General features: G+C 44.5%; 1 protein-coding gene and 4 non-coding genes across 8 annotated transcripts; all 5 read right to left on the reverse strand.

Annotated features, from left to right (window-relative positions):
• Positions 1-5731: 5731 nt before the first annotated feature.
• LOC118420650 (protein phosphatase 1 regulatory subunit 12B-like) lies at positions 5732-26314 on the reverse strand. Of its 4 annotated transcripts, none has more exons than XM_035827541.1 (4): positions 25291-26314; positions 19056-19289; positions 7727-7869; positions 5732-6889 (listed from the first exon to the last, which is right to left on the reverse strand). In XM_035827541.1, the coding sequence occupies exons 1-4, from the start codon at positions 25331-25333 to the stop codon at positions 6434-6436; spliced, it is 876 nt and encodes a 291-aa protein (XP_035683434.1). In that variant the 5' UTR covers positions 25334-26314; the 3' UTR covers positions 5732-6433. The 4 variants fall into 4 exon arrangements, with proteins under 4 accessions (XP_035683434.1, XP_035683416.1, XP_035683426.1 ...); XM_035827523.1 differs by lacking the exon at positions 25291-26314 and adding an exon at positions 20970-21144; XM_035827533.1 differs by lacking the exon at positions 25291-26314 and adding an exon at positions 20582-20865.
• Trnah-gug lies at positions 8078-8149 on the reverse strand. Its single transcript has one exon. It is a non-coding gene; the product is annotated as a tRNA-His (tRNA).
• On the reverse strand, positions 8411-8482 carry Trnah-gug. Its single transcript has one exon. It is a non-coding gene; the product is annotated as a tRNA-His (tRNA).
• Trnah-gug lies at positions 8747-8818 on the reverse strand. Its single transcript has one exon. It is a non-coding gene; the product is annotated as a tRNA-His (tRNA).
• Positions 9074-9145, reverse strand: Trnah-gug. Its single transcript has one exon. It is a non-coding gene; the product is annotated as a tRNA-His (tRNA).
• Positions 26315-26764: the final 450 nt, after the last annotated feature.

The following is a 26764-nucleotide window of genomic DNA, read 5'->3' on the forward strand; positions in this document are numbered from 1 at the left end:
CATGATGCGTGCGTTGAGATGGAATACTGACTACAACAGCCTTATTCCCTTCATGAAGGAAGCCCTGCATATAACCCTGTACAGAGCTATCCTGATGACAAACCAATTACCTGTGCCATGATCTAGTGGAGATTTATATGATGACAGCCAGCCTGTGACCAATATGAATGTGAACCAGTTATGAACGGGGCTGGGAGAGGTTTTCCTGACCATTGTGCACACAACTCAGGAGGTTGTCTTGGAAACAGCACCAACAGCTTATTAGTCTCCCACAATCTCCCAAAGCAGAAGATGCCACTGGGGATACATACTATCACTGCAAATATGGAATACATTTGATGTGTGCCCTCATGTGCAACAGCTTTGTTTGTACCCACGCCTTGTGACAGATACGTATAGGTGTAGACACTGTGATAAATATTGTAATAGCCTTTAATATGGCCAGAGCTGCAAGTGCACAGCAGGGCTGATGGACACCAAGACTGGACAGCAATCACAGATTTTGAAATGCCACTAGCCGTGACTGGACGTAACGTTAGCCCGAAAATCAGATGTTTTTGCGCGGCTGTCATTAACCATATTCGAGACATCTTTACACTGATCGATAATTTCTGAAGGTCCTGACCTTAACTGTACCTAAATCATGCGATTGATAGAAGGAATATCCACGAAAATTTCAGAAAATTCCGGGAATAAGGGAGTATTGGTTGGCAAGATGGCGTCAAAATCTGGGAATTCCTATCCCTCCTTGCCATACTGAAACCCGTGTCAATTTCAACAATAACAGCATGGTTCCCCCTGTGCTCATTTCAGCTCAGTTCTTTCGGGGTTTGCTTACAAGCAGACTGTTCATGCGGCATCTCGTGAATTTTATATTGCTCCATAATACACAAGATTGCAAGATTGGCACGCCACGACTGGCCAAGACGATCAGACCCACCCTCGCCCTTTATTATTATCATGCAAGGGAGATGGCTCGTACTTCCGACAACACACACAAGGCAAGGGCGGAACTCACATCTTCCCATTTGATGAACTTGTTCCCGTCCTTCAGCTCCTCGGGAACTTCCACCGGCTTGAGCTGTAGAGCGTGGACGCCCGGCTTGGCTCCTGCCATGACGGGAGCGTTGTCTGGCGGGGAGAGGCGAGGAGAAGTCTTGCCGTTCCTGCCGACCTCCTCACCGCTTCACGGAACTTCCACAACACGGTACGGCACTGAGGCTGCCCGCCGCGCAAACACTCACTGCCTGATTTAGCCGGTCTGCTGAATCAAAACTCCGAACATTAAGACTGTTTCTAGGGGAAAATTCTAGCAGTTTAAAAGTTAACTTGATATGACAATGCTTTACACGTCCGTCCTATCATACATAATTGTTGAAAGTTCGAAGCATATCATCAGGTGTCTCTTGCAGATGTTTGGGTGCCTGATTAACACACACATGATATATTGGCAGTGGGCGGTGTCGTTTTGTTCGATGTAAATAATCTAGATGCTTATCGGTTCTTGACCAAGATGGCTTTTTCTTACCTAGCTATCATGACTATGGATTGGATAAAATGCCAGATACCTTTTATTAGCAATACTCTAATGGTTATCTCGGTGAAGTTCATGAAGCTTACAAGCATTTTTCCTGTAGACTTCGACAAATAACTCAACTAACAAGGGCAACAATACTGACCCTTGAACCAGAGTAACTCAGAATTCCTCGGTAGTAGTTCTAACGCCCAGGTGTTTCTACAATGGTGACCCGATACAGGAGGCAACAAAACAGCTTTGCAAATACTCAAGGCGTTGGTAACTTATTTTAAAGGCGGGGTCCTTAAATTAAAGCAAAGAGGTTGATTAAACTGGCATCGGTGGAACGTTGTTTTTTTCCGTCGTTTATGATGAAGTCTGAGTCAAATTTGGTGTCTTGCTTCCCGGGTTAAAGACGTGGTCTATATCATATCGGCAATGCCGCCGCGATATGACCGGCGGGACAACACCGTGCCAGTTTAATATGGACTGTCGCAGGTCTCCGCCTTCCAGCTTTGAGTTTCCATACAACTTCTATCAATGTACAGTCAGAATATGTTACTAGTAAAGCTCAACTCAGTATTAACACTATAAACTGACCCGCTTGCGAGTAAGCTGAGACCAATTTTCTGAATAAGTCATTTATTCAAATTATTGGGTCTGTGATTGATCAGATACGATTAAGGCTAATCAGCACCTTCGTCTTGCGCGACAACTTTCCAGACGTATCCAACATTAACCGGCGGGAAGTTAAACAGAGAACAGCTTGGTGGGGGAGGACCTTGCTATTAGAAAATTTATAATTATAGGACATGTAACGATACAAATCAGCTTTAATAGAAGTTTTGCCACAGCCCTCATTTTTACATTATATGACCTTCACTCCAACAACAACTACAAGTACTTCAAGTTCAACAGCATCAACACTAACAACATAAATCACTTCGATAGTGAAGTAAATGGAATGATTTCGAAGTGGTTTTATCCTGTAAAGTTTCGTAGTAACGTCTTCACCTAGAACATTAAACCACCGTGAACATGATCCCTTTTACAGTAAAAGCCTACGTGGCAGTTTAAACAGAGTACTACATTTTCTCCCTGCCGCGAAATAGAGGAACCTCCGGTGAACCTTTTACAGTAACCCTGCCAGCTTACGCCAATTAAACCCGTCGCCAGTGCTCGACATGATGAATTCGGATGTGACGTCCGACAACTGTCTCCAGAGACTGATCGCTCTTCCACCGTCCCTGTCAGTGTTGCACATCCCTCTGGAAACTCCGCTGTAGCCTTGGTGCTATCCTATATTTGTCTCGGCTCCCATCGAGTATGCATATTGAAGCCCTGATATTGAAATCTTATAGAATGGCACACGGGAAACCTCCGTTGTCCATACTCACTACAGAAATCACTACTTTCAAGAGGAATATGAATCCATCATTTGATTTTCACTTTACTGTTCAAACGTCACTGTCCTCAAGTTCTCTCTCACCAAGGAGCTTTCATCCTTGCTCTCACTGCATACAGTACAGTATGCCTGTATGAATGCTGATGTCTTTTATTCTCATCCGTATGGAATTGCAGACTGATCGATATTCCTGAATACACTTAGCTTATAAATCGCCAGGTACATGCATAACGGCTGTTTGTCCTGCCTAAGCTACGTATGACTGAATCATATGTGTTTGAATCAGTCGTAGGGAGCCAAGTTAAAAAAAAAAAACTTTTGACGTTCTCAACTTTAGTTGATATTACCGACAAATCATGACACCTCTGTTATCTCAGGCTCTTCTTCAGGTGAATCCATGAGCCGATTTTCTTCCCAGTCGATTGCCTCCCAGACGTTTCATCAGCGGAAGTCTGTCAAGCAGTGAAAGCCAACCCTGCCGTTACATCGCCATCTGTGCATCACAAAAGTTTGGTTGCTTCTTCAACCTGAAGACGGGTGAGTTGTTGTTGTTGGAACAGCTTCAGATGGCTGTTATTCGTAGGCTTGGGAAAACGACAGCTCAGATGGCTGGTTTTGGTTCATCATCAGATACCGTATGGTGAAACGTCAGGTTCAACAGCAATGAGTCCTTGGAAATCACCATCTTTGGCAGAAGAAGTAATATCACTTTTACAGCCGTCAACGTCTCTGAAGAATCATATCTTGTTTTGCTGCTTTCACAGCAACCACAGCACCGCAACCATACCAATGAAAGATACAATCATTTTCCGAATTCCCGGCTTTTGTCTGTTTTAGACTACATTTATCATGTATCTTTATGAGATAAATAACTTTGAAATTCGCAAAGCAAAACTCAGTTTAGATCAGTAGCCATAAATTGAATATAGAAACAGGCAGGTACTACAATATAGCCCCTGACCAAAGGTTCTGTCCATTCTGCCCAAAGCATATTGAAGATGAATTTCACTTCATAATGGAATGTTCTAGATACGCTAGTTTACGTAAAGAATTATTCATATTCCTCGAATCAAGTACAACAGAACTCAAGAGACTCGATACCACAAACAGATTTGTATATATATATATGGCTTTAGATGTCAGAACTCTCATAATGCAAAAATAGGCAAATATACCAAGGACTGCTCTGCTATTAGAAAGAATACCATGACTAATGATTAGCCTACTCCATTGTAATACTATATCAAAGAATTGTGTTAGCTCTTATTGTTATGTTAATTAGGTTGTTAAGCTTTATTCTATACCTCTATTTTGTAGTTTGTGTAATAGTTGTTGCCATACATTGTATCATGTACAATTGTTGTGCAATAGAGTTCTCTCTGTATTTCGCAGGCTAGTCTGTTATTCCAATTCTATGTTGACGAATGCTATTCCGCTGAGCGAGGGGAAAGTTGTCTCTTCTATTCTATCCGCTAAGTGTCGCTGTGTTCGTCTGCCTCTGAGATGACAATCTGTAACGTTTTACCTAACTAGTTGAGCTCCACTACAGGCGTTTTCTTGCCATGCATTGCCAGCTCATATGTCACGCGCCATTCGTCACTGTTAGATAACAAAAAGTGACTGATCATGACTGGTGGTCTGCTATCTACAGGGTTTGAGCGAATCTACCGGTAAAGATACAGCCGGACCGGACAGTAGCTGATAGGGGAAGCTTATCGCTGTCATGTTCTCCACTTTTCTCACGAGTCCTGACTTCATCAACAACATACCCTGGAGGTAGAGCCTGGCTCTAGACGGACTGAACTACTGGAAACAGCAGTGAGAATAATGTATCACTAAGCGAATGGGATTCTCTTTTGACTACTTTTAGGCTATGTTTATCTTGGGCAATATTTTGCTGAAAAGGGTTCACAATAAAGTTGGTTACTAATGACGGATATGTCTCTATGGGTGCCTACAACTGCAAAGCCAATCATTTATAATTTATAACGTTAAGGACACTTCCATTTGGAATATTGTTGCACTTTACTTCTTAACCTGTTGGGTCTATCAATAACGTAAAAAAAGGCTAGAACAACACACAAAGATTGCCTTTTTCACCACTTTTATTTTAGATAAGTCGTAAAAAGTTAACTGGTCTAACAGTCAAACATTCAACAATAAGAAACAATAAATGACATGCACACGTCTGCTTACAACATGTGTGCATTGATTAACGGCGACATCGCTTTAGCAATAAATACAGAAACGCCTTTACACACTCTGCGAGTACCTATTACTCAGATTTGATAGAAAATTAAAGACAAAAGTGATGTCAGTAGTGATTAGGCTTATTCGCACACAGGCATTCTAGGTGCTTACTTCTAGGTTCGGCCGTCGTTAGTTTTCAGTAAGGGCCATGTTCTGAGTCTGGAGCTCGATACCACAGCCTTGGAAAGCCCACAGTCTTTCAGCGTCCAAAATGACCCCCCCCCCCCTAAAAAAAGAAACCCTTGTGGCATTGACTTCCCCTTGGAATTCGAGAATATGACCAATGTTAAAATTTTTAAAAATCACAAATCCCCCCCCCCCTTCCCGAAAAAAAAACCGACGACCACTTATAGAAGGTCTGCGAATGAAGTTAGGTGTTCTCGTGTCGCGACCTAATCTCCAAGCAGATTCCCGGTGGCATAAGATAGTATCTAATCTGACCAAGGAGTATAGCCGGCCAGAGGAGGTCAATCACCTATCGGTGCCCGTCTGACTCCCTTTGGCCGGCTTTGGTTTCCTTGGTCAGCTTTGAAACTATCTTATGGCACCGTAGGATCTGCTTGGAGATAGATTAGGTCGCGACATCACACGACAACACCGGGCATGTGAGAATGACACACTAGTTATCGGGAACCCCAAAGGAATGATAGTGGAGACAGATAGGAAGTTCTTAATATTACAGAAGTCTGAGAGTGACATTCCATTTTTCCGGATAAATTATTCACGAATTACGTACTAGTATTTGCCCACATAACCCCTCCATCTCGCTGTTAAAACGGAGGGTTGATACATACCATGGTATCCAATGCTATAACACTTATTACGGCGACGGTGGGCTATAATCTATGGAGCAACACAGATCCCCAGCTAACTTGGACATCATAAGAACGACGATCGAACAGGAAGGTTCAGTCAGGTAGGACGTGCCACGAGCATAGACGTTGCATTATTGTCTAAAGTCGCTTGTCGTCGCTTCTAACCGGAGCCTGTTGAGTATGAGTACCACGTACTCATGGTACTGGTATTTTATTTTCTCCTGTAGGATAGCCTATCATCCAATATCCAGACGGTACTTCAATACCAGTGGTCGTTTAGTTAGCCACAGAACACCATGTTGTTGACACGGTACTACAGATGTCTTATGATGTTCTAGACTCCGGCATACCTTCACAACCGTTTAATAGTTCCAAGTCATAGCAACTATAACTGGATATCACGTGTCTACCAGAACAGCAGAATAGCTTAAGTTTGAATATGTACATTTAGGACTCTGCGTCGGCCTCCGATTGTCTCTTCTGCTTCACTAAGTAAACAGAATCTCGTCTGAGCTTCGCCAAAAACCGAGTGGCTGCAATATCCTCGTCTTCCTCTTCATCTTCTTCTTCCTCGTCATCTTTGCCATTCATATGGCGGAATTCTTCCTCTTCCTCCTCATCTTCTTCATCATCATCATCGCCGTCATCGTCGTCGTTCTGCGGGTTATAGAACCTGACAGAAATCCCGGCAGAGTCAGTGAACTCCACAGCACCACCGTGGTCCTCGCCCACCGCTCCTTCCTCCTCCTCCGCCTCTCCGATCGCTCCCTCCACGCCCTCCACCTCCTCCCGGAAGACACTCTCCATGTCATCGTCCTCCTCTTCCACCAGCTCCTCCGGCGTGTCACCGTCGGCATTACGGACGCTCCTCCTGGCGCCGCTTCGCAACAGGAAACGGGCAACCTGCGGGAGAATGCAGCTTAGTTTACATCTTCTACAATGTATATAGTGAGAACAATAGAAGACGTACCACACACTATATCACATCTCAAGCTACATTTTAAACGTTACTAAGAAACGTTAAACATGACTAAAATCACCTTAGAAACCATGAGTACTGTATTACGACCTTTTGTATCTATATGCCTGTACTTAGCCCGATAGGACATGATGTGCAATAATGTGCTATTACAATTTTAATTTATTGATACCATACGTGATTCTTTATGACCCTTTATCTAGACTTTCCATGCATGCATTTTTAAACAAACAATAACCCCAGTACATGATGAATTTGTCTCCGTAATGTTAAGACGATGATGGAAAAGCTGTGGACACAAATATTTGCTTCGGTGTCCTGTACAGCAATTATTCAAGATGATATTCAATATTGAGCCTGCGGCATACACTGTGTTCTAATGTGCTGAGGTATTATGATAAGGGTCCTGCACTTATGTTATCTCTGTGATTTTGTTGTCTTTACGCAATAAGGCGAAATTGGTGAATGGGCCCGGTGGGATGATAACAATAACTGTAAAGCCGCTATACGCGTTGATATTACGATCGAAAGGGATGACTTCACATTTTAGCCCATACACTATAAGCTCCCCCATTCACCAATCAGTTGTCATGAGAGAGAAAAAAAATGAAATTGTTGACTTCGTTGCTAAACGTTTGGTGACTTCGTTGATAAAAGCTCATTGCTTCAACATTAATTTTGAGCCAAAACATCATAAACTCCCCCATTAACCACTCATAAGAAAGAAAAAAAGGAAGAAATTTTGTTCCATTATGACGTACCTGAGGATGTCCCTCGGCAACTGCGGCGTGGAGTGGAGTCCATCCATCCTCGTCCTGACAGTTCACCTTCGCTCCGTGCCGAACGAGCAGTTTCACGAAGTCAATGTTGCCGTCAAGCGCCGCCTGGTGGAGGGCCGTTAGTCCTGCAGCACGAGAAGATGTTGAGGGTCAATTTCGCAACTCCCAATTGAATACAACGGCAAAAATTAAACTTAAGTCACAAGCTTAATGCATAAAACAAGAAAACGACAAAACAAGAATTGTAAAATTGGCATTGCAAGCGATAATCGTTTCAGCTCAACTAATTCGCAGAGATGTTGACAATAAACAAAGAAAATATCAGACTACTGTTGCCGTGACCAGGATTCGAACCTGGGTTATTGCGGCCACAACGCAATGTCCTAACCTCTAGACGATCACGGCGAGCTACATGCGATCCGATTGCTAGTGCCCGGCACTTAGTAAGTCAACATTGTGCTAACTTAGACATAGCAAACTAGAAACAGCAGAAAAATAGCACTCTCTTTAGGAAATCTTTGTCTCTGTGTGTTTTAAAGTTGTAAAGGATTGTTATCGAATAATAAGATTTTTAAAAAGTCATTTAAAGAATATTTCTAAATTTGTATAAATCTGTAGTTAAAAAAGAACGGTCGCACTGTCGTGATAATACACCTCCACAGCGATTGCCGTGACCAGGATTCGAACCTGGGTTATTGCGGCCACAACGCAATGTCCTAACCTCTAGACGATCACGGCGAGCTACATGCGATCCGATTGCTATTACCCGGTACTTAGTAAGTCAACATTGTGCTAACTTAGACATAGCAAACTAGAAACAGCAGAAAAATAACACTCTCTTTTAGGAAATCTTTGTCTCCGTGTGTTTAAAGTTGTAAAGGATTGTTATCGAATAATAAGATTTTTAAAAAGTCATTTAACGAATATTTCTAAATTTGTCTAAATCTGTAGTAACGAAAAAAGAACGGTCGCACTGCCGCGATAATACACCTCCACAGCGATTGCCGTGACCAGGATTCGAACCTGGGTTATTGCGGCCACAACGCAATGTCCTAACCTCTAGACGATCACGGCGAGCTACATGCGATCCGATTGCTAGTGCCCGGTACTTAATAAGTCAACATTGGAGTAAGACAAAGAAAACAAAGAGCAGTAGAAAATCTCTCTTTGGGAAATCTTTGTTTCCATGTGTATTAAAGTTTTAAAGGATTGTTATATAATAATCAAATAAAAAAGCCATTTTAACGGAAATGTCTAAATTTGTCTTAATCTGTAGTTACTAGAAAAAAGTACGGTCGCACTGCCGCGATAATACACCTCCACAGCGATTGCCGTGACCAGGATTCGAACCTGGGTTATTGCGGCCACAACGCAATGTCCTAACCTCTAGACGATCACGGCGAGCTACATGCGACGACACGAATGCTGCCCCGTATTTATGAACAAATCGCGTGGCAGTGTTTATCTAACGACAGGTGCTGTTGTATCAGTACTGCGTCTATAAACAGTCGTGGGCAGATCTCCGCACATGTTAAGTTGTGGATCATGTTTATTTTGAGGTCGCCATGTGTGGTTTGGGTATTTATTAAACAAATGGAAGGTTTGGGGTGTCAATATTCCAGACGATAATCACAATGGTCAATAAACTATTCATTATTCCTGAAGATAATGACAAGTTAAGGGTAAACTAAACACAATGGATGGATTCAACAAAGCTAGCAACGTTGATAGTTTTAACCTGATCCATAAACTCACAATTTTCGTTTCCTGATACCGTCGAAAATAAAATAAACTTCATTCTAGCAGAACAAGGTTTTTAACAGAATTTTTTTTTCTTTAAAATCAATCTCACTTCAGAAAAAATAAAAGCGACGACAGAAATAGTAACATGTACGTGATACCGGTTTGTCTGACTCACGTGCGCGTGGCTATATATGGACAGATATGGACAATGATTGATTACCATGCAAACACGAAAGGAACTGTCGCATGTCGGATCTGCACCACCACTGACTAACGCCAGATGACGCTGTTTGCATGCTAAAGCTGGCGATGTCCGAACGCCCTCTCCCATTCTCTCTACCTCCCCCCCTCTCTCTCTCTCTTTGTTGCAAATGAATGAGTGATGAGGATTGCAATAAAAATTACGTAAAGACCCAAGTAAATGTGTGATTCAGAAATGGTGATTTTGTTGTATCTTTTTATTTTTCTTAGCTCAATTTTCGAATTTTCATAATAAAGTGGGGACAATCTAATTATAGATCTAATTATAATGTGCTGCTAACATATCGCTCAGAATAGTAGGATGTTTTATAGCAAATATACTACAATAACGTGGCATGTGGAAATTGCGCAGTATACATTATAAATTCCTACACTTCTACATCTCGTGATCTGACAAAGGTTACCCTTTTTTTATTCTATCGTAAACCTGGACAGTCAGTACGCCAGTACGTATGGCCTGTTGCATATGACGTCATTAGGGTCTAGGGAGGAGTCGAGAAATGTCGGTGCAATTTCTGTCAAGTCAGTCATCCAAACGACTAACCAATCAATCAATTCGTGACAAGGCTGATTTATGAGGTGATATTACGCAGGTTTATGGGATTATATTTTCAGTGGATGAACAAGTAGGCTAATGATACTCTACAGTTATGCTTATGTCATGATGAAGATATCTATAATTTACAGCCACTTTATGTGCAGAGACAATGCATCAATCATCGCAGAACCGCACGCACTGTCCTCCTATTCTTCTGTCATTCAGGGTTATCGTACCTTTTATCTCTCATCCCACAATTCGAGTCGAGTTACATGCTAAAAGGGCCCAGCTGTAGCTCGTGATCATTCTATCATCGGAGCTTTACCCAGTGAGCTTTACCTAACCGGTTCGTCCATACAATAGTCTTATATTGTTAGCTAATAGGCTTAAGTGGAGGCAATATTCTGGCTGATGAGCATAATAAATAATACATAAGAGACTTTCCATGAAGACAGTGATAACCTTCTGCAATCCCCAGGAGAATGGAGACGAAAGAATAATATACAGACGGGCAAAGTGTTTGAGTGCATGTCACAGAATATGTCCACCAAATCGAAAGGGTAGGCCTGGGATTTAAACAAGAATTCTTCTCTGGTGTCAGAGTTTCACGTAGTGTTGATCCTAAGGACCGATAAGCCCAAACTCCATGTACCGGCAGCAGGGTACATAAGCCCAGGGCTGAACACAATAAACCCCTCATGGGTGATTAGCTGGGAAATCGTAAGCAGTTCATGTTTCGTCCGTCATCCTAACGCGTTCTGGTCCGCGGCCAGAGGAATGCAGCCTTCACAACAGATCACCAGGCTGTGTTTGGTACAAATTACAGACAAAACACACCTATAATCACGGCAGGTAGGGAGAACCCTGCGGCAGGTCACGGGAGAGAGTTGAACGGCATCAAAGATGGCCCATCGCAACTAAGCGAGACGTCTAATCCTATAATTTCTCCTTCTAAGAACTCTAATTTGTGAGGGGCTTCCGTAAGGATCATTATAGAAGAAGAACTTTATTGCACGACAATTGTACATGGTACAAAGTGTGGCAACAACTACTGTAAATGCAGAAATGTTCGCGGTGGATTTATGTTCGCGGTTTTCGCGTCGGCCATTTTACCGCGAATTTAAAACCACCGCGAACATTTTTCCAGGGCATTAAGATACTACAAGGAGTGCATGGTGCTACCGCGAAATTAAAACCACCACGAAAAGTTCATTTTCCCGCTACCGCGAAATTAAATCCCCGCGAACTTAAATGCATTATTTTACAGTATTACATAAAATACAAAATAGGGGTATAGGATCAAGCTTAACATCATTGAGCACTTCGGAACTGAACGAATTTTACATTACTTGTTATACGTCCACGTTGTGGCTAATTAAAAGATTAGGATGAGGAAATATTATACTTTTTACTGCACACTTGACAGGACAAACGTAACGAGACAATTTTAACTATAGTCCATTCATTGTGTATAGAAACACAGTAGTTCAAAAACATGATCCTACGTGGCACACTGGCGTCTTCTGATCTGAGTCAATTCATGATCAAAAGTAAGTTTGAGAGTTTCGCAGCAAATGGCAGTTATATGTTCGCACACAGGAGACTAACTGTTCTGTAGAACATTTTCCTACTGTTGATTGTCAGGGCCAGAGGCTGAAAACGAGTCATGATAAGGGCCAGTGGTCGTTTTGATGATGAAGCTCTGAAAGATTCCATCAACTTTACTGCGTCACATTTACAAAATAATGGCGAGTCTAGACCAACGACACACAGACGCTGACAGACCCCATCAACTTTCCGCATATTTCTCCAACATCACTGAAATGGGATGCTTAACTGCTATTTCCATGCAGCTGTTGCTTATTTTTCAAGCAGACGAGAGGAGCGGACTTCGCAAATTCTGGCTTTGAAAAAGTTATACATGAGGCTAACGTTTACTCGACAATCAAGGATTCGTGACAAGCTTCCCTGGCCACGTCTATTTTGAGATCAGTCGCCATTTCCAGTCATAAAACATGTTGGGGCTGACGCACACGTAGCTAAGTACTGCTATACACGTCCTACACCGTGGATGGAAGTCACGACGATCCAGTCTTGTGACCACCACAGGCCCGCATTGTTGTCGGTGGCTAGGCACCCAGATGTCATATATAAAAGATTCAAGGGAGATCGTTATCTTGCTGTATTGTAAACAAAAGCAACAACACAACATCCGTCTGCGTAACGGACCAGAAACACCTGTAGAACCCAGGTACTTTACAGGTGTTATATAGTGGGGGGGGGGGGGGCTCAATGTCTTTCAAACATTCCGATGAATCTTACGATGTCGTAAAAAGTCAAATAATACAATATAGGACGGTAACTATACGTCGGTGATAACCACCAAAATATTAGCGCTCATCACGCTGCACGAAAAGCGGGATTTGCTGATATACATATAGCTGTAAATGGCAGGTATGTCGGGGGGAAGCAGTGAGCTGTATTTGATTGTCCATTTTGCCGAATATTATACTTGGGGGCTGGGGGGTTTGCTGTTAGAAAGACGGTTGCTTTACATGCAAACCATCACGCCCTTTATCTGAAACTGACAAAGGACTGAAAGTTGCGGAGCTTATCTAAGCGGATCACTACCACAATAACTACCCGGGACTGCGTGCGGAGAATTAATGAAGGCTGAAATGGCCCCGGTAAAACTCACCGATACAGTATAATAACTACCTTCGAAATGCCACAGGAAAGTGTCTAAATCACTAAAAGTACCGACAATAATAATTGGTGTTTTGTTACAAACAGAACACAAAGAAAACGCAAGAGATTTGCCTTAGTTCCACTCTATTAGGATACAATATAGGATTCAATGTACACAATTGACTGCCTTTCTCCGAACCAAACTGCATGTAATACAGACAGCAAGGATCAATTAAGAATAGCAAGCAATGTTTTTGTTAATTTTAAACTGGCTGGACCGGTGCACTAATCTGGCTGCCAGAACAATGTAATAAACACCAATCTTTAGTTGGCTTCTAGCCCCAGGTAGATAGAAGAAAGCCAGGGAGAAAATTAACTACGTTACCGCCGCCTTTCACCTGAAATGATTGTAAGTTTAGGCAAGACCAATTGTAGGATCAGGCGATAACAACCAGTGATTACTGAGGGCATATCACCCTTAATGACAGACTAGGCTGATTATCTGCAGCAACAACTTCTTTTCACTCGTTCAACTTGCTAATCTGCGACAATAGAGGCCGCACTGATAACATAGCATTAGCCACGTAATTGACCCATTCTTGTACAATTGCACCTGGTTAATTAAGATGGGCGCACTCTACCCAGATACTGGCATTGTGTACACGGTCCGTCTCTCTTTATTACAGGAGATAAAACGATTTGGGCCTGAATTTGATTGACTCTGACTTGAAGATATTTCAAAGCACCTTAAGATAGAAAACTCTTCAAATCATGACTGACCCCTCGAACCCATGAGGGATATCCCAGGGTTTCTAGTTGACGTTCACATTTTCCTGCAGTCAGAAAAGAGATTTGCAGAAAATAGATTTGCAGTGATAAAATAATGCTCGCCTTTTTGCGCCATTTTGTCAACTTACCTAGAAAAAAAATCGCAATTTCATTCTACAAATTGGCGCGAATGCCGCTGACAATTTGGCGCAGGTCAGCGTGATATCGCCCCATCCGACTCTCCAAGCAGAGGTTGAGTCGCGCAGATATAGTAGTCGGAAAAATTACACTGGCGAGCCTCATCCTTCGTTTTTCTTTTCCCACACCAGCAATCGTCAACTGTGGGTGCTCATCACGACCATTTGACAATAAGCAGACGGCTCGGGATAAAAGGGACCACCTGACGGCCATGTAACTAACTACGTGTACAGTCACTTTCTGGTCAGATTTTACGATTTGTTTACGGCTGCCTTCTGCCAGTGCTTCCGAGGGCCGTGCATGGAACGTTTCAATACGCTCGTGGAGCGTAATAACATTCGGTTTAGTGGAATGGGGAGGGAGAGGTACGATCGTAACGGGAAAGGTGTCATCCTGTAGCGCATAGTTATTTCCTAACTCCAAGTGCGTTGCAGTATCGCCCATACATTGTAGAGGAATGAGCGCGTTATACGTTTGGAACCATAGTACATTCATTATTAATCCTTAATGTTTGAGAATTGACTTAGTAACGCATCTTTTCCAGTGAAAGTGGGAAATGGTGAAGGATAACTAAAAGCTTTTTATAATAAGTATATTAAGTAATCATCCTGAAACTATTTGTTTCATTATTCGGAATTTAAAAAGCATTGTAAGGAATCATCGCACGATCGAATGACAATACCAAATCCGCATAAATATAAATTATACATGTAAAGACCTCTGATCTCCATAGTATTGACAAATTGATCAACTTCCTTTCATTTGAGTATTTGGTGTGGCATGGGAATGTGAATTCACGATTATACAAACTTTAATTGACCAGTTGTCCCAAATATAAGCCTTACTGTTCCTTACTGTGCCCCTCCCCATACTTCTAAATTACAGTACAAAAGCGACGGCAGAAGACTTAATCAAGGATGCTTTGTGGATCTGACAAAAGTACAAGGACTTTTAGTGTAGTGACTTGCTTTTCTGTGGGCACGTTATTCACCGTTCGTTCAGCTTTCTACTATGGATGTCCGGTGAACCATAAAACGTGTGGGCGGTGGAGATTCAGTCGATCAGAGACGACATCAGACTTCTATGGAAGAGAGGAAAGTTTCTGTAGAAGGGGGAAGGGCCAGCCCACTGAGGTCACGGTCAAGGACAACCGAACAGTGGCACTCTGTCATCCGTACTACCGGTGCCGCCGTGTGCGTGTATCGTGCGATTGTTTCTGCACATCTCACATTAACCATACAGGTCACGCTGCAGTTCTGTTATACAAACGTTTTTATACCAAAGCTACGTATCAAAACTTTTCTTTTAGGGTTGAAGGCACAGTTGTAAAGCACGGTTGTCTCCATTGACAACGACTCACAACACTAGATTAAACCCAGCCGTATCAACGTTCTAGTTGGGAATGGGTTAAGTTAACACGGATAGATTTTAGGCTTATAGCAACACAAAGGCACAATTAATGGTCTTTTTTACGCTTGTACACCGAATGTTATTGACTTCACCTGTTCCATCTATGTTTACAATGGGAGCTGAGCGCGACCTTTCAAATTCCAATGCCAATGTCCCCCACTGCAGCAGACCAATTAAGGAACTCTATCTCTCAGTTCCCGCATTGTGTGGACTCTAAATCCCGAGATTTATGCGGGCCCGGCAGCTGTGGACCTTCAGCCGGTACGTGGGCTGCGAGACACGGGGACAATTTGGACGGCAGTACGTAAACAATTATGACGGACCTAGAGTCCCGGTATTTTTCCTGCCGTGACCCGTTGCCCTCGGTCTTCCCTACATCCCAAACGAATCAAACACCGGAGGAAGCGTGCAGGAAGCGCCTGTCTTCACAAATCCCAGCGAACAGATCTGGACCATGGTCAAACACGATCAAACGTAGATTCGGCAGTATTTCAAGCGAATATTTACATGTATGTTCCTTTGGTTCCACGCTGAGATTGTAGACCATTGATATTGCAGTTTTACTAATAGAACATTTTGCAACTGAAATTGTGAGCAGGTGCAAAAATGGCTTCCACCAGCGGTGGCAACCACTTCGTGCTGCTCGGGCACTGACGTGAAAAAAAGTGACGCACACTGCTGCGCTTCTCCCAGACACTCCGGCTATAAGTATGCCTTATTGACATATTTTGTTTGTTTGTTTTAATTTACGTTACCTACATATCTTCCACCAAAACTTTGCACTCCCGATAAAAATACATTTTCCTTTAAGACAATGACCGATGCCGAGCACCTTGTCTATTTCTGTGTTGCTCTGGTCATCCGATCGCGTAGGGCTCAGTGTTAAGAGGGTGGTTGTAAACAGGTACCGAGCACATTCCTCAGCGATGGCTCTAATGGTGGCCAGGTATTTTTACGGCGGGGCCGTCTGTTTGGGTCTAAGTCGGAGCCCTATTTGTCTGAAACCTGAGATCCTTTCTGGGGTTAGGGAGCGGTCCGGAGGAGATAAAGTGCTACCTAACACCAACAGAGGTCTGCTCAACTTCGACACACTTTTACGACTGTTTGGTCTCCGTGAGGGTTGGAAGAATTTATCACCGGCATTCTTCATCAAGTTTGTGTCTATACTTTAAGTAACGTCCTTGAAGACCCTGATCAGCTACAAGGATCACGGCACGCATTATCAAAACCACTTTTGGGGAGCAGAGAGAGCCTGTGGTGAGGGGTCAAGGAGTGGGCGTCACGTGACAGCCAAGGCATCGTAGGACCAACAAACTAGGAATCTCTAGCAGTGCAATAAACCTACCGACTCGAATTGCCCAACCGTTAACATATATCTAGCATATAAGAAAAGCAGGTAATGTTACCAGGGCTAGCCCTTGATAATAGCCTCAGGCTAGTTGGGTAGCCCTGGCTGTATTTCTCATGATTATACAGCCGAATAAATCAAATCAAATCAAATCAGGCTTTGCTGTCCTATGATTCAACGTAAATATCATGTTATGTAACTTTTGAAGAGAGTAATTTGAAGAGAGCACTGCCCTCCCTCCCAACAGCTTAATGAAATGACCATGCTATCATCATTTAATATGTGTCTGTTTCTGAAGCTGTAACCTCTGACTAAGTTGGTCACAAAGCGTGATGTGTGGCTTGACCGAGGATTTCTGTATACAGTCTGATTTGACAAGTGATCAAACTGTATACATGAATTCATCAATGATCCACCGAACTGCCCACCTGTCCTAGAACGTAAAGTTGATTGACCTTTACCAGAGAGCGAAAACGCTGCAGGACATGATATGGTAGCTGACAATAGAATTCTATGGTTACTTTGCATTCAGTGATCCATCATTACACCTCGACCGGAGCCGCTGGACACTGGCCCCACCTGAGTCGTAAACACACGTATTTGTGATACGCCATTCTCGACTAACATGCATATGCGCCTCCCGGACTCGCGTCAGGGTCATGGCACAACAGAGCAGGGCTAAAGAGTATTGCCGTCAGTGTTAACGACGTAACGCATATAGACAATTGCAATAGACCGTTACATTTCTGCTGCAAGGGTCACTGACAGTTTGGATGGAAGGCTCCATTGAGACCTTCACAAACGTCCTTGATGTGAGAGGCGAGATGCAGGTAATAACTCTAAAAGACAGATTTCTAAGGTCGAACTGGGACGCTATTCAAGAACAAATTGTGGAAGTCAACCAGTTGAAACTGGAAACTTTTCCATTAAAACGGTTATTCGACGCACGGACACGGGACCCGACCCAAGGGGCCTGTTTACACGTTAAGTGGGTTGTTGACCTAAAAACGCTATTAAGAACGCGGCCTGGCCGCGCCGCAGGTTGGGCCAAGTGAGACGAGTGTTCTGAACTCTGTAGATGTGGAGCAGATGCTGAAAGACGACAGACAGAGTCGGTGCGGCCTTCACACCGTGCACGGAGAATGTGAGGTTAATCCCGTAGCACAGGCTAAGGTTGTGTCGTTGAAAAAACAAGGAACACTCTCCGGGGAAATCAACAGTGTCGTAGTTTCCGGGCAGGTACTCAGTGAGAGGGCAATCTAAGGACAGACCTGCTGACGGTGATGTTGTGTATGCAACAGTCCCGCGTGTATGGGTCCATGAGGCTGAGATATTCATGACGTCGGAAAGAACTAAGACTAAGAGTCATGTGCCCCAGATGTGCGTCTGTTTCAGTCCCGACGGCCGAATGTATATGTGTGCAATGGAAAGCGTTTCAGAACCACACGGGAAAGAAAAAACAAACCCTGGTGGCTACGCCTCTCTAGTAGTAACAAGAATTATCTGAACCAATGACATCGACATTATGCACGCCTAATAGATAACGTTACACGTTATATCCACGTTTTGGGGAGCTTACTGTCAGGACAATGCCCCACTCATACCTAAGATCCTGTCATGGGAAGACGATATCTCCCGCTCACTGGCCTACTTCTCGTATGACAGTGTGCAATAACAATCACGTAAACTAGGCTAACAAAACCCAAGAGTAAAAGGGTTCATCGCAACGTGTCAAAACAAGAAAGACTGCCGCAAATCTGGATATCTTCAACAGTACTCAGTAGGCAGGCTTCAGTGAAGAAAAGGCAGATGATTCTTTGCACATTCGTGACCAGTCAGAGTGGCCAATAGACCAAAGTCTTCACAATCGGGGTTGACTGCTGCGATTCGTGACCAAATAAATTGCCGGGACTTGAAACCGTTACTTTCCCCAATTATGGTGCCGATAGCTATGATTAGTAGCTATTCTTAACACACGGTGTGCCAAAACTAGCTAAAGTGTCAAGGACTATAGCATACAACACGTGTAAACTGTGTTTTGAAACGAGAATTAGCAGTAAGTATGGTGGCAAACGCGAAATTGAGCCTTTGAAATTATCTATCCCTATTCTTAGACCCGTCACAAATACATTATGGAAGGCCGCTGTTACTTAAAGCAAACGTCTGCACTATGCAAGTTGATCAGTTGAATGCCTTACACAATACCATCAATTCTTACATCATTCGTCACGTAGCAAACGAATGAGGGCGGGAGTACATTAGACCTTACGTCGAACAAACCCGCTAAAGAAGCGACTTTCTCCAGCATCCCTGATACATTCAAACAGAAATGAAAGACTGTAAGAAACAGACGTTACCTGCTTGGTTAATGGCGTTGACCTGCACGTCCACGCTCTTTCGTCTGAGCAGCGCCCCTGCCTCCACGATCCCGCGGAAGTCCCCGGACTGCACGCTCTCCTGGAACATCACGGGGGCGGAGAACTTGACTCCCGAGGGTCTGCGGCCCCTCCTCCCCACCCCTCCCCCTCCCGCCTGGAGCTCCTGGGGCGGCTCCTGGACCGTGACACCATTCCGCCTACCCGGCATGCTTTCTGTGGGGGGAGAAGACGACATCACGATGGTCAAACTAGCTGTGATTTACAACATTCTAAACAGCGATCCCGCCGTAACAAATCTTCATCATCCGCAGCGCTAAACTGGCTTCTTTTAGATGATATTTGGTACCGCTGCGACCTACGTGTGGCACTCACCACACATTTGGCGCCCTGTCGCCATTCACTCAGCCAGCGGTGAACTCACAGCCACCAGGCACTCCGGGCACTGATAAGATTCATGACGAACCATTTAGAACGAAAACAGACCGCCTTATCAGTTCTAGGCAACGTGAAGTGTTACAGTTCCTACATGTATGTGTCTGGGATAACATGGATTCAAAGAGGCAAATTTTACTCGTATGGCCACAGACAATTAGTGCGCCGTTAGAAAGAACAGGTAAACTGAAGGAGATCCATATTGAAACCTGCTTGAGATAAAACAGACGGTTCTCGAAAAGTCCAGAGCACGGAGCCGCCGTAGAAACGGACTTCAGAGGCGTAATCTTCGCGCACTAATGCTTTTAGATGAGCGTGTTGCAACGTTTTCTTTCTCTTGGAGTGGCAACAATCGGGGGAAAATGAATACAAAGTGAACATCAGGAAATATCAATATTTCGTAATTGTGTCGTTTCTATCCAAATAAAGCAACAAGAGAACTATTCGGACATTTTCCGTAGTCAGCTGTACTACTTCGTAACCATTTCAGAGTCAGTACCAAAACAGTGTGGTAGGATCTGTTTGGTCTGGTTTATTCACCTGCATTCCATTTAGCATGCCTGCTATGGTCCATATACCTGGCAACAGAAACAACTCGGTGCAATATTTTCTTTAATACCCATTTAGAGCAGACCAAAGAAAAACACCACACTGCGTGAAACAGCGCCTCGCCCGCCCACTGCCAGCCGCCCGTGGACATGATTCACCCTAACCGGTCTCACATAGACCCTTACATAAAAGCCGATTAAGATCTTAACTCAAGAACTTTAGCAGCGTTGAAAAGGAAACATACCAGCAAACTAACAACGACTGCAGGCACATAGACTGCCTATAGACTGTGTGTATTTGTACAGCTAACAAACACATAAGGCAAGAACACCAGGTTCGTTTTGAGTCCGGCCGGTGACGGCAGCCTGGGACGGCCGTCACTGGGGCGTTTGTGTACCGACCGCAAATGGACAGTTCCGTACACATCTGCCGCTGGCGGTAGAGAAACAATAACAAGCATCCTCAAGATACATGCAAATCTCAGAGTAGGTTTGAGAGCAGGAGAAGCTAACTACAGATCCTACCCCTTCTCCCCGCTCCTCCGACAAACAGCCTTCTCTGCTGTGGCAATCCGTACCGACGAGCCATTTTGCTGTTGGGCACCTTTTCACCAACCAACACGGGGCTAAGCACCGCTGACACAGCCGTTACGATCCCTGAAAGCTCCTGAAAAGGTCCAGTGGAAACTGGAGCAAGTGGCAGCTTGCTGGCCGCTTTTGAGCCTGAGAAACCGGAACCCCTCCTCTTTGTTTACGGAGATGTACACACAACATCCAATGATGTCAAAACGCCCAACCTGGCAGGGCAACCGAACCCGGGCTTCTTAATGGGACATACGTCACCGCTTCCAGCTTTTTCTTGTTAAGATAGACACAAAATTAGATATATTTGCCCCAACAACCCTCGTCTTACCTGACGATACCCAGTCACACCTTATGACAAGTTGATCCAGCTTGTCCGTACCTTGGGCTAGGCAGGATGTCGGGGGCACCACAGTCTTATATAACAGTGTCTCGTCCCACAAGTAACCAATACATCCGTCTCTACTCATGTTTTTGTTGATGTTTTTAAAAGTTGTAGTAATAGTTGTGGTGACGGGTTACTACTGGTAAACAATTAAGGCACTCTAGTGGAAGATGTGTTCCCAGAAGAGAGGGGAGGTTACTTGGGGTGACTCTACTTGTCTACCGGGAAGCTGAATCATTAGGCAGTAGCTCATCTGTAATGAACCACTTGAGAAGATCATTCAGCTGTGTACCCTTGGAGAGAACGGACTACTAATTAGTCTGCCCATAGACCCCAGTCTCTGTAGTACAAACAGGAAAAAACAATGTGTTCGAAACACGCTTAACGGTACTTCATATAAAGCTGCCAGCTCAAACACATTTGTAAGGACATTATTGGGAGTGACGGTGGAGTACATGTCAACACTGGATCCTGCCAACATTACCTCCCCCCTCCGAAGATCATCAATAATCCGCTTGGTGAAAAGAATGAAAACTTGAGTATATAAATATGCTGTTAATTTGTGGAAAAGGTTCGCCTGCCGCTCCTGGTACAAAATGGCTCATGTAGCTAGATGTTCCTTAAGAAAATACGATCGATGAAAACTACAAAAGAGCCACATCGCTGGTGAAATAGGACAGGCCACATGACGTTTCTGCTCCATTCTCCGGAGGAGCTCTCCGGAGGCGGATTCCCGTGACGACACCCTACGTACCAGCCAGAGGTACACGTGGTATCGTGATGGCAGGATTGGGACTATGATGCACGTTTCATCCCCCTGTGTTCCGTGAAAAGTATTGCTGCCATTTCAATGATCCCCATTGATATATACACAACGTACACATGCATACAAGTCATACAAGGTTAAGAAACGACAGGGTTGGCATTCAAGGACATACGAGGGGCATTCAATAAGTAATGTCCCTGACCCATTTCCCATAGCAGGAGATTAATGAAACTTGGTACAGTTATTAGTCTTTCTCTACATAGGAACCACCCAGAGTTATGCATTTCTCCGATCATTTGATGTAGCTCTGGACACCGTTCTTGTAGGACATCCCAGGTTGGTCCTCCGACAGGTGCCTCATCAATGGCAGAAGAGGGACGACCAGGTCTGGGAGCTGTTTCCACAGACTTCCGGCCTTGTTTGAATTCAGGATGCCAGCGTTTTACAAGGTCATATGATGGGACATCATCACCATAAGTTTTTTTCATTTCATCAAAAGTCCCTTTTGGTGTGCGTCCTTTCAAATACAAAAACCGGATCACTGCGCGACACTCAACTTGCTCCATTTCACACCTGGTCCATTTCGCACCTGACTAAGTTCAAACACCAGTAAATCAGTAACCACAATTAGTTCAGAGCTGTTTTTTGCAACATAACCCATAGAGATATGACTCATTACACATGCAACATTTCATCTAGATCAGACAACTGGCAGTGGGTCAGGGGCATTACTTATTGAATGCCCCTCGTATATACGAAGTCAGACTGTGATTTATGGCTTATGACATAAACGGTCGGACAGACAAAACAACGAAGCTTGTCTGCGTGGGATGAAAAGACAAATGAAAGATAAAGGGCAAAACTGTCTTGCTATCCTGACGTGCCCTGTAGTGAACCCACACGTGACTGGCAATGCCAATAAGGTTGACCCAGTTCTGTGGGTGGTACGATTGTCATCCAACGCCACCGTGACGGCCTCAAATATATACACATCGATACTTCCATCCTTTTGCACTCCACCAAACGTGCGTCGACACGTGTTGTGTGGAATCGGGTGGTTTCACAAGCCAAGACCCTTTGTTACACTTGGGTCATTGACCCCTGGTTTGGGCGGGCTCTCAAGAACCCAGCTTCAACTCTCCATCCTCCTCAGGGTAGTAAGGGAGGGAGCGGTTATGTCTTCGTTCTCTAACAGCCGACGTCAAGTAATAGAACAAATTCAACAATGGGTTCACGATGGGTTCATGTAGAACATCAACAAGCCTAGGCCACATGTTCAATCCGTTATTCTTTGACTCAAGGTCAATCAGATAAAGCTGTATCTATAAACGGAGCTGGTTTTCTGTCGTGGTGCCGTCTTGTCGTAACTAACGTCACCAGTTGAAACAAGCGCTGTAAATCGCTCCGGCCTTACATCATCAGTATGCACAGTGTGGGGACAGACACTCCAGGGAACGAACACGCCCAGCTGGAAAATGATTAAACTCCAAGCAGATCCTACAATGGCATAAGACAGTGCCAAACTGGCCAAGGAGTGTAGTCAGACAAGAGGTGTACATTTGCCGGTAGTGAAACACACCCCTAAGTCGGCTTCACTCCTCTGCCAGCTTTTTTACTATCTCATGCTACCGTAGGATCTGCTTGGAGATTAGAAATTGATCACTAATACCGTGAAAAGTACAGTAATGTTGTGTTGTTGCTTCCTCCCATTACCTCTACCCTCCATCTCTTGTCAGCATTTCATCCCGACGTACCCAGTAGTAATAACGAGTTGAGGTCTATTTGCCACCGTCAAACATGGTAACGCCGTTATTTATTTACTTCGCGAGGTGCTAATGAAGATCTTCAGGGCAATTCGGAGGACCATTTATAACAGGAACAGTGAGGAGTAATAAAGGGCGCATACCAAACTTCTTAGAGTATCACATTAATAAAACTTTCGTACTCGACAGAAATATCAAGGTGCTGCCATACATGCACAGGACTACAAATCGGTTCCATGTCAAGAGTCCTGTTTGGCCAAGTGTTTAAAAACAATTCCTCACAGAAAAACCCGACAAAACAATAGTGCCGGTGTTTGTTTCGCCGCAGGCTACTCATTACTCTCTTAATAAGTAACTTGGGTACACGAGAGTTTACAATGGGAAAGTGGATACCGCATTGTTTACATTCCGTGCCGTTGTCTTGTTCATAAGCTCTTGCTCCTTACACCTAACGTGCACAATAGGTATGTACTCGCACAGTAACACTTAATAAAGAAATGCCTGAGGAAGAACGCACGTAAAACTGTTTCACGTCTTTGTAGAGCCCGCGCCGGAGACGTAATCCTTCAAACGAGATAAGCTCCCTAGGCTCGAAGATATGCAGTCCTACATGGATCAGCTGATGTGAGTGCTGTTTAATCGCCCTCCTCCCCCATGCCTAACCAAACGATACGAAGCGCGTAAACAGTGGATCACGTTCTCTCAGGGAGGGAGGAGAAATGATCGATGTAACGTTAATTGGTCCCGCGGTACCAGAAAGGTATCGTTAGCATCCTCCAGGCGCTCTTACCTGTTCTTCAGAGCCGCTGGGGGTCCGGGAAAAGCAGAGGAACAATTTGCTGTCGTAAATAGGCCCCCGCCTTAGGAATGTAATCAGGCCGTAAAGATAGACAGCAAACTCGGATAGTAAATAACAACAACAACAATCAATCAATCAATCATGAATATACATGTAACATGATGATGATGTACCTAACAACATATATATATATATATAGCACAACTCAGAAATGGCGAATACAAATGTTTCATAGATCCAGCATCGATGGACACAGCAAAGAGAAAAAAACACTGAACCCATATGCATTTTTTCCGTGTTTGCAATGTCAGATACACCAGGTCCCAAATTTCTACACCGCTGGGTCAGGGAATGTCCTGAATAGGGCGTCGACCTCACATACCCTGGCTTCCCTACTGGATCGTCCCCAGGTGACAAACAGTCGCCAATTACTGTGGATATTTCAGCCCACCAGCTCAGCAAAATCCCACCTACACGTCCATAATTCAAATTCATGTAACATCGTGTCGTGCGGGGCAGCACCGAGTCTTTCATACAAATTGGGCGAGCTGCACGCTGGTCTGTCTGCCTTTCTATTTTTGTGGGGGCAAAAATTCAAGTTGAAGTTATCGATTTACCAGAACGCTCCGTACCTAACTAGACAATACACACAACAGGATGTCTGGATGATGGCGATGATAATACCAAACAAGACAAGCCATCGCGCGCTGGTTACGTAGGCAAGCGCCAAGGTAGGACAATTTCAGCACACCCTTAACATAACAACACCCCGCGGGTTCTCTCAAGACAAGCATGACAGGACGAACATACCAGGTTTGATGTAGAGACCAGAACAGCATATATAACCTCACATGTACACCACATGTGCACATACGCTAAAACATGATATATAATGCATGTGCTTATTTCTTATGATGTATGTCTGTTTTTAATACTCACTTCCCTCAGGCCCGTCCTGTATGGACAGAGACTCCAGCAGCATGTCCTGGTCCTGGTCCTGGTCCTGACCGTCGGCTGCCACGTTCGCACACGTAAGGTTATCAATTTGCTCCGACGGTGGCTTATCTCCTGAAGTGTCCGCCAGGTTCGGTTCTTGTTCCCGTGCAGCACAGCGCCCCCGGCAGAACAAAGCAAGCTATACAGAGCAAGCGTTTCTTTTGCAAACCGTATAATTACAAATCCAGGCTCTGTTGAGCGGTCTTCTGAGAGTTACCGCTGCAGTTATCAAGAGGCCCTTTGTGGCGAGATATGGCGTTCAACTACGCTCTCTTCGATAAAGACGTACCGCGTTGATGTGTACTGCAGATATAACTAACTCCATGTACCTGTGAACACACCTGACGACAACACCCCCTTTTCAAGCACCGATGGGGATATGAAATCCTGTATGGACGTAATCTGTGAGATTCTCACGGCGACATTTGATGTGCGAGATGCGTGGGCACAGGCACGGAGCCACCCGACATCATTCTCCCGAAGGGCCACGGTGATGGGAGACTTCAAGGTGCAGTAAACGGATGCTTTGATGAACGACTTCCACAGGCGTTGGCCCGTTTGACAGGTAGAACCGTCCGTCAGGTGTAGTAGGCGCGGTAAAACGGGATGTCAGGGTGCCCCGTGTGACTTGTTCGCCTGTTGTGGGCGTAGACCTCAACGAGCTCTCAAACCAAAATCAGCATGCGCAGTACGGCAAGTCTTGAGTATACAGCGCCAGCCCTATAACTAAAGGCTTAGTGGCATTTGTCCAAGATCAGTAGTCCCTAAGTCCAAATGTCTCCGGTACCCCAGGTAGCACCGCTGGTCATGGCCGTCGCCGTGATCTTGCCGGGATGAGTGGTGGTGGGACCAACCAAGCCTGGCACGCACTCGAGCGTAGCGCGAGTCAACACGCGGCCGTCAGGGGTCACTGCGGGCGTGGGTTCGTTGGCAGTCCGCACTTGCATGATAAAGTCGTTAGCAATAGCCTGGTTCCACAGGCTTTTACTTGGGGACCGTCCTGTTGTACTGGAAAGTGTGGGCGAGGGAATGGAGTCGAGGCTGTTTTAATGAATCTTCATAGAATATTCAGGGCGTTTGCGTTCGATGCGTGAAGGGCAATTAATCACCCCAACCCACCACAAGGTGTATTTGATACGTGTGCGTGGATTCTGTACACTGCAGATCCTCTTATCTCTCTCTGTATTTCTTTGACTCTCCTCCCCCGCTGTATGCCACATGTACGAAAAAACTACCCTCAAGCTCTCTGTATAATCAAATACCAGGAGCTGATAACGCGGTAAGCTGATGTTCTCATACCATAGCACGACTCTGTTTTTAAAAAAATGTCGTGGCGCAGAAGTATTCTCCTGGGACTAGGACGCCTCAGTAAACATCCAGTCGTTATCTGTCAGTGTCAGGATTGTTGTCGGCTAAC

The sequence above is a fragment of the Branchiostoma floridae genome, chromosome 1 (genome assembly GCF_000003815.2).
Source record: "Branchiostoma floridae strain S238N-H82 chromosome 1, Bfl_VNyyK, whole genome shotgun sequence".
NCBI classification, from domain to species: domain Eukaryota; kingdom Metazoa; phylum Chordata; class Leptocardii; order Amphioxiformes; family Branchiostomatidae; genus Branchiostoma; species Branchiostoma floridae.

Excerpts from the sequence above, each read along its gene's own strand:
- LOC118420650 (XM_035827523.1), bottom strand. The coding sequence starts at position 21,108 with ATGAGTAGAGACGGATGTATTGGTTACTTGTGGGACGAGACACTGTTA. Across the intron at positions 19,290-20,969 it reads GTGTGACTGGGTATCGTCAG|AAAGCATGCCGGGTAGGCGG; the intron begins GTAAGACGAGGG and ends CTCCCCCCACAG. Across the intron at positions 7,870-19,055 it reads CAACGCCATTAACCAAGCAG|GACTAACGGCCCTCCACCAG; the intron begins GTAACGTCTGTT and ends CTCGTGCTGCAG.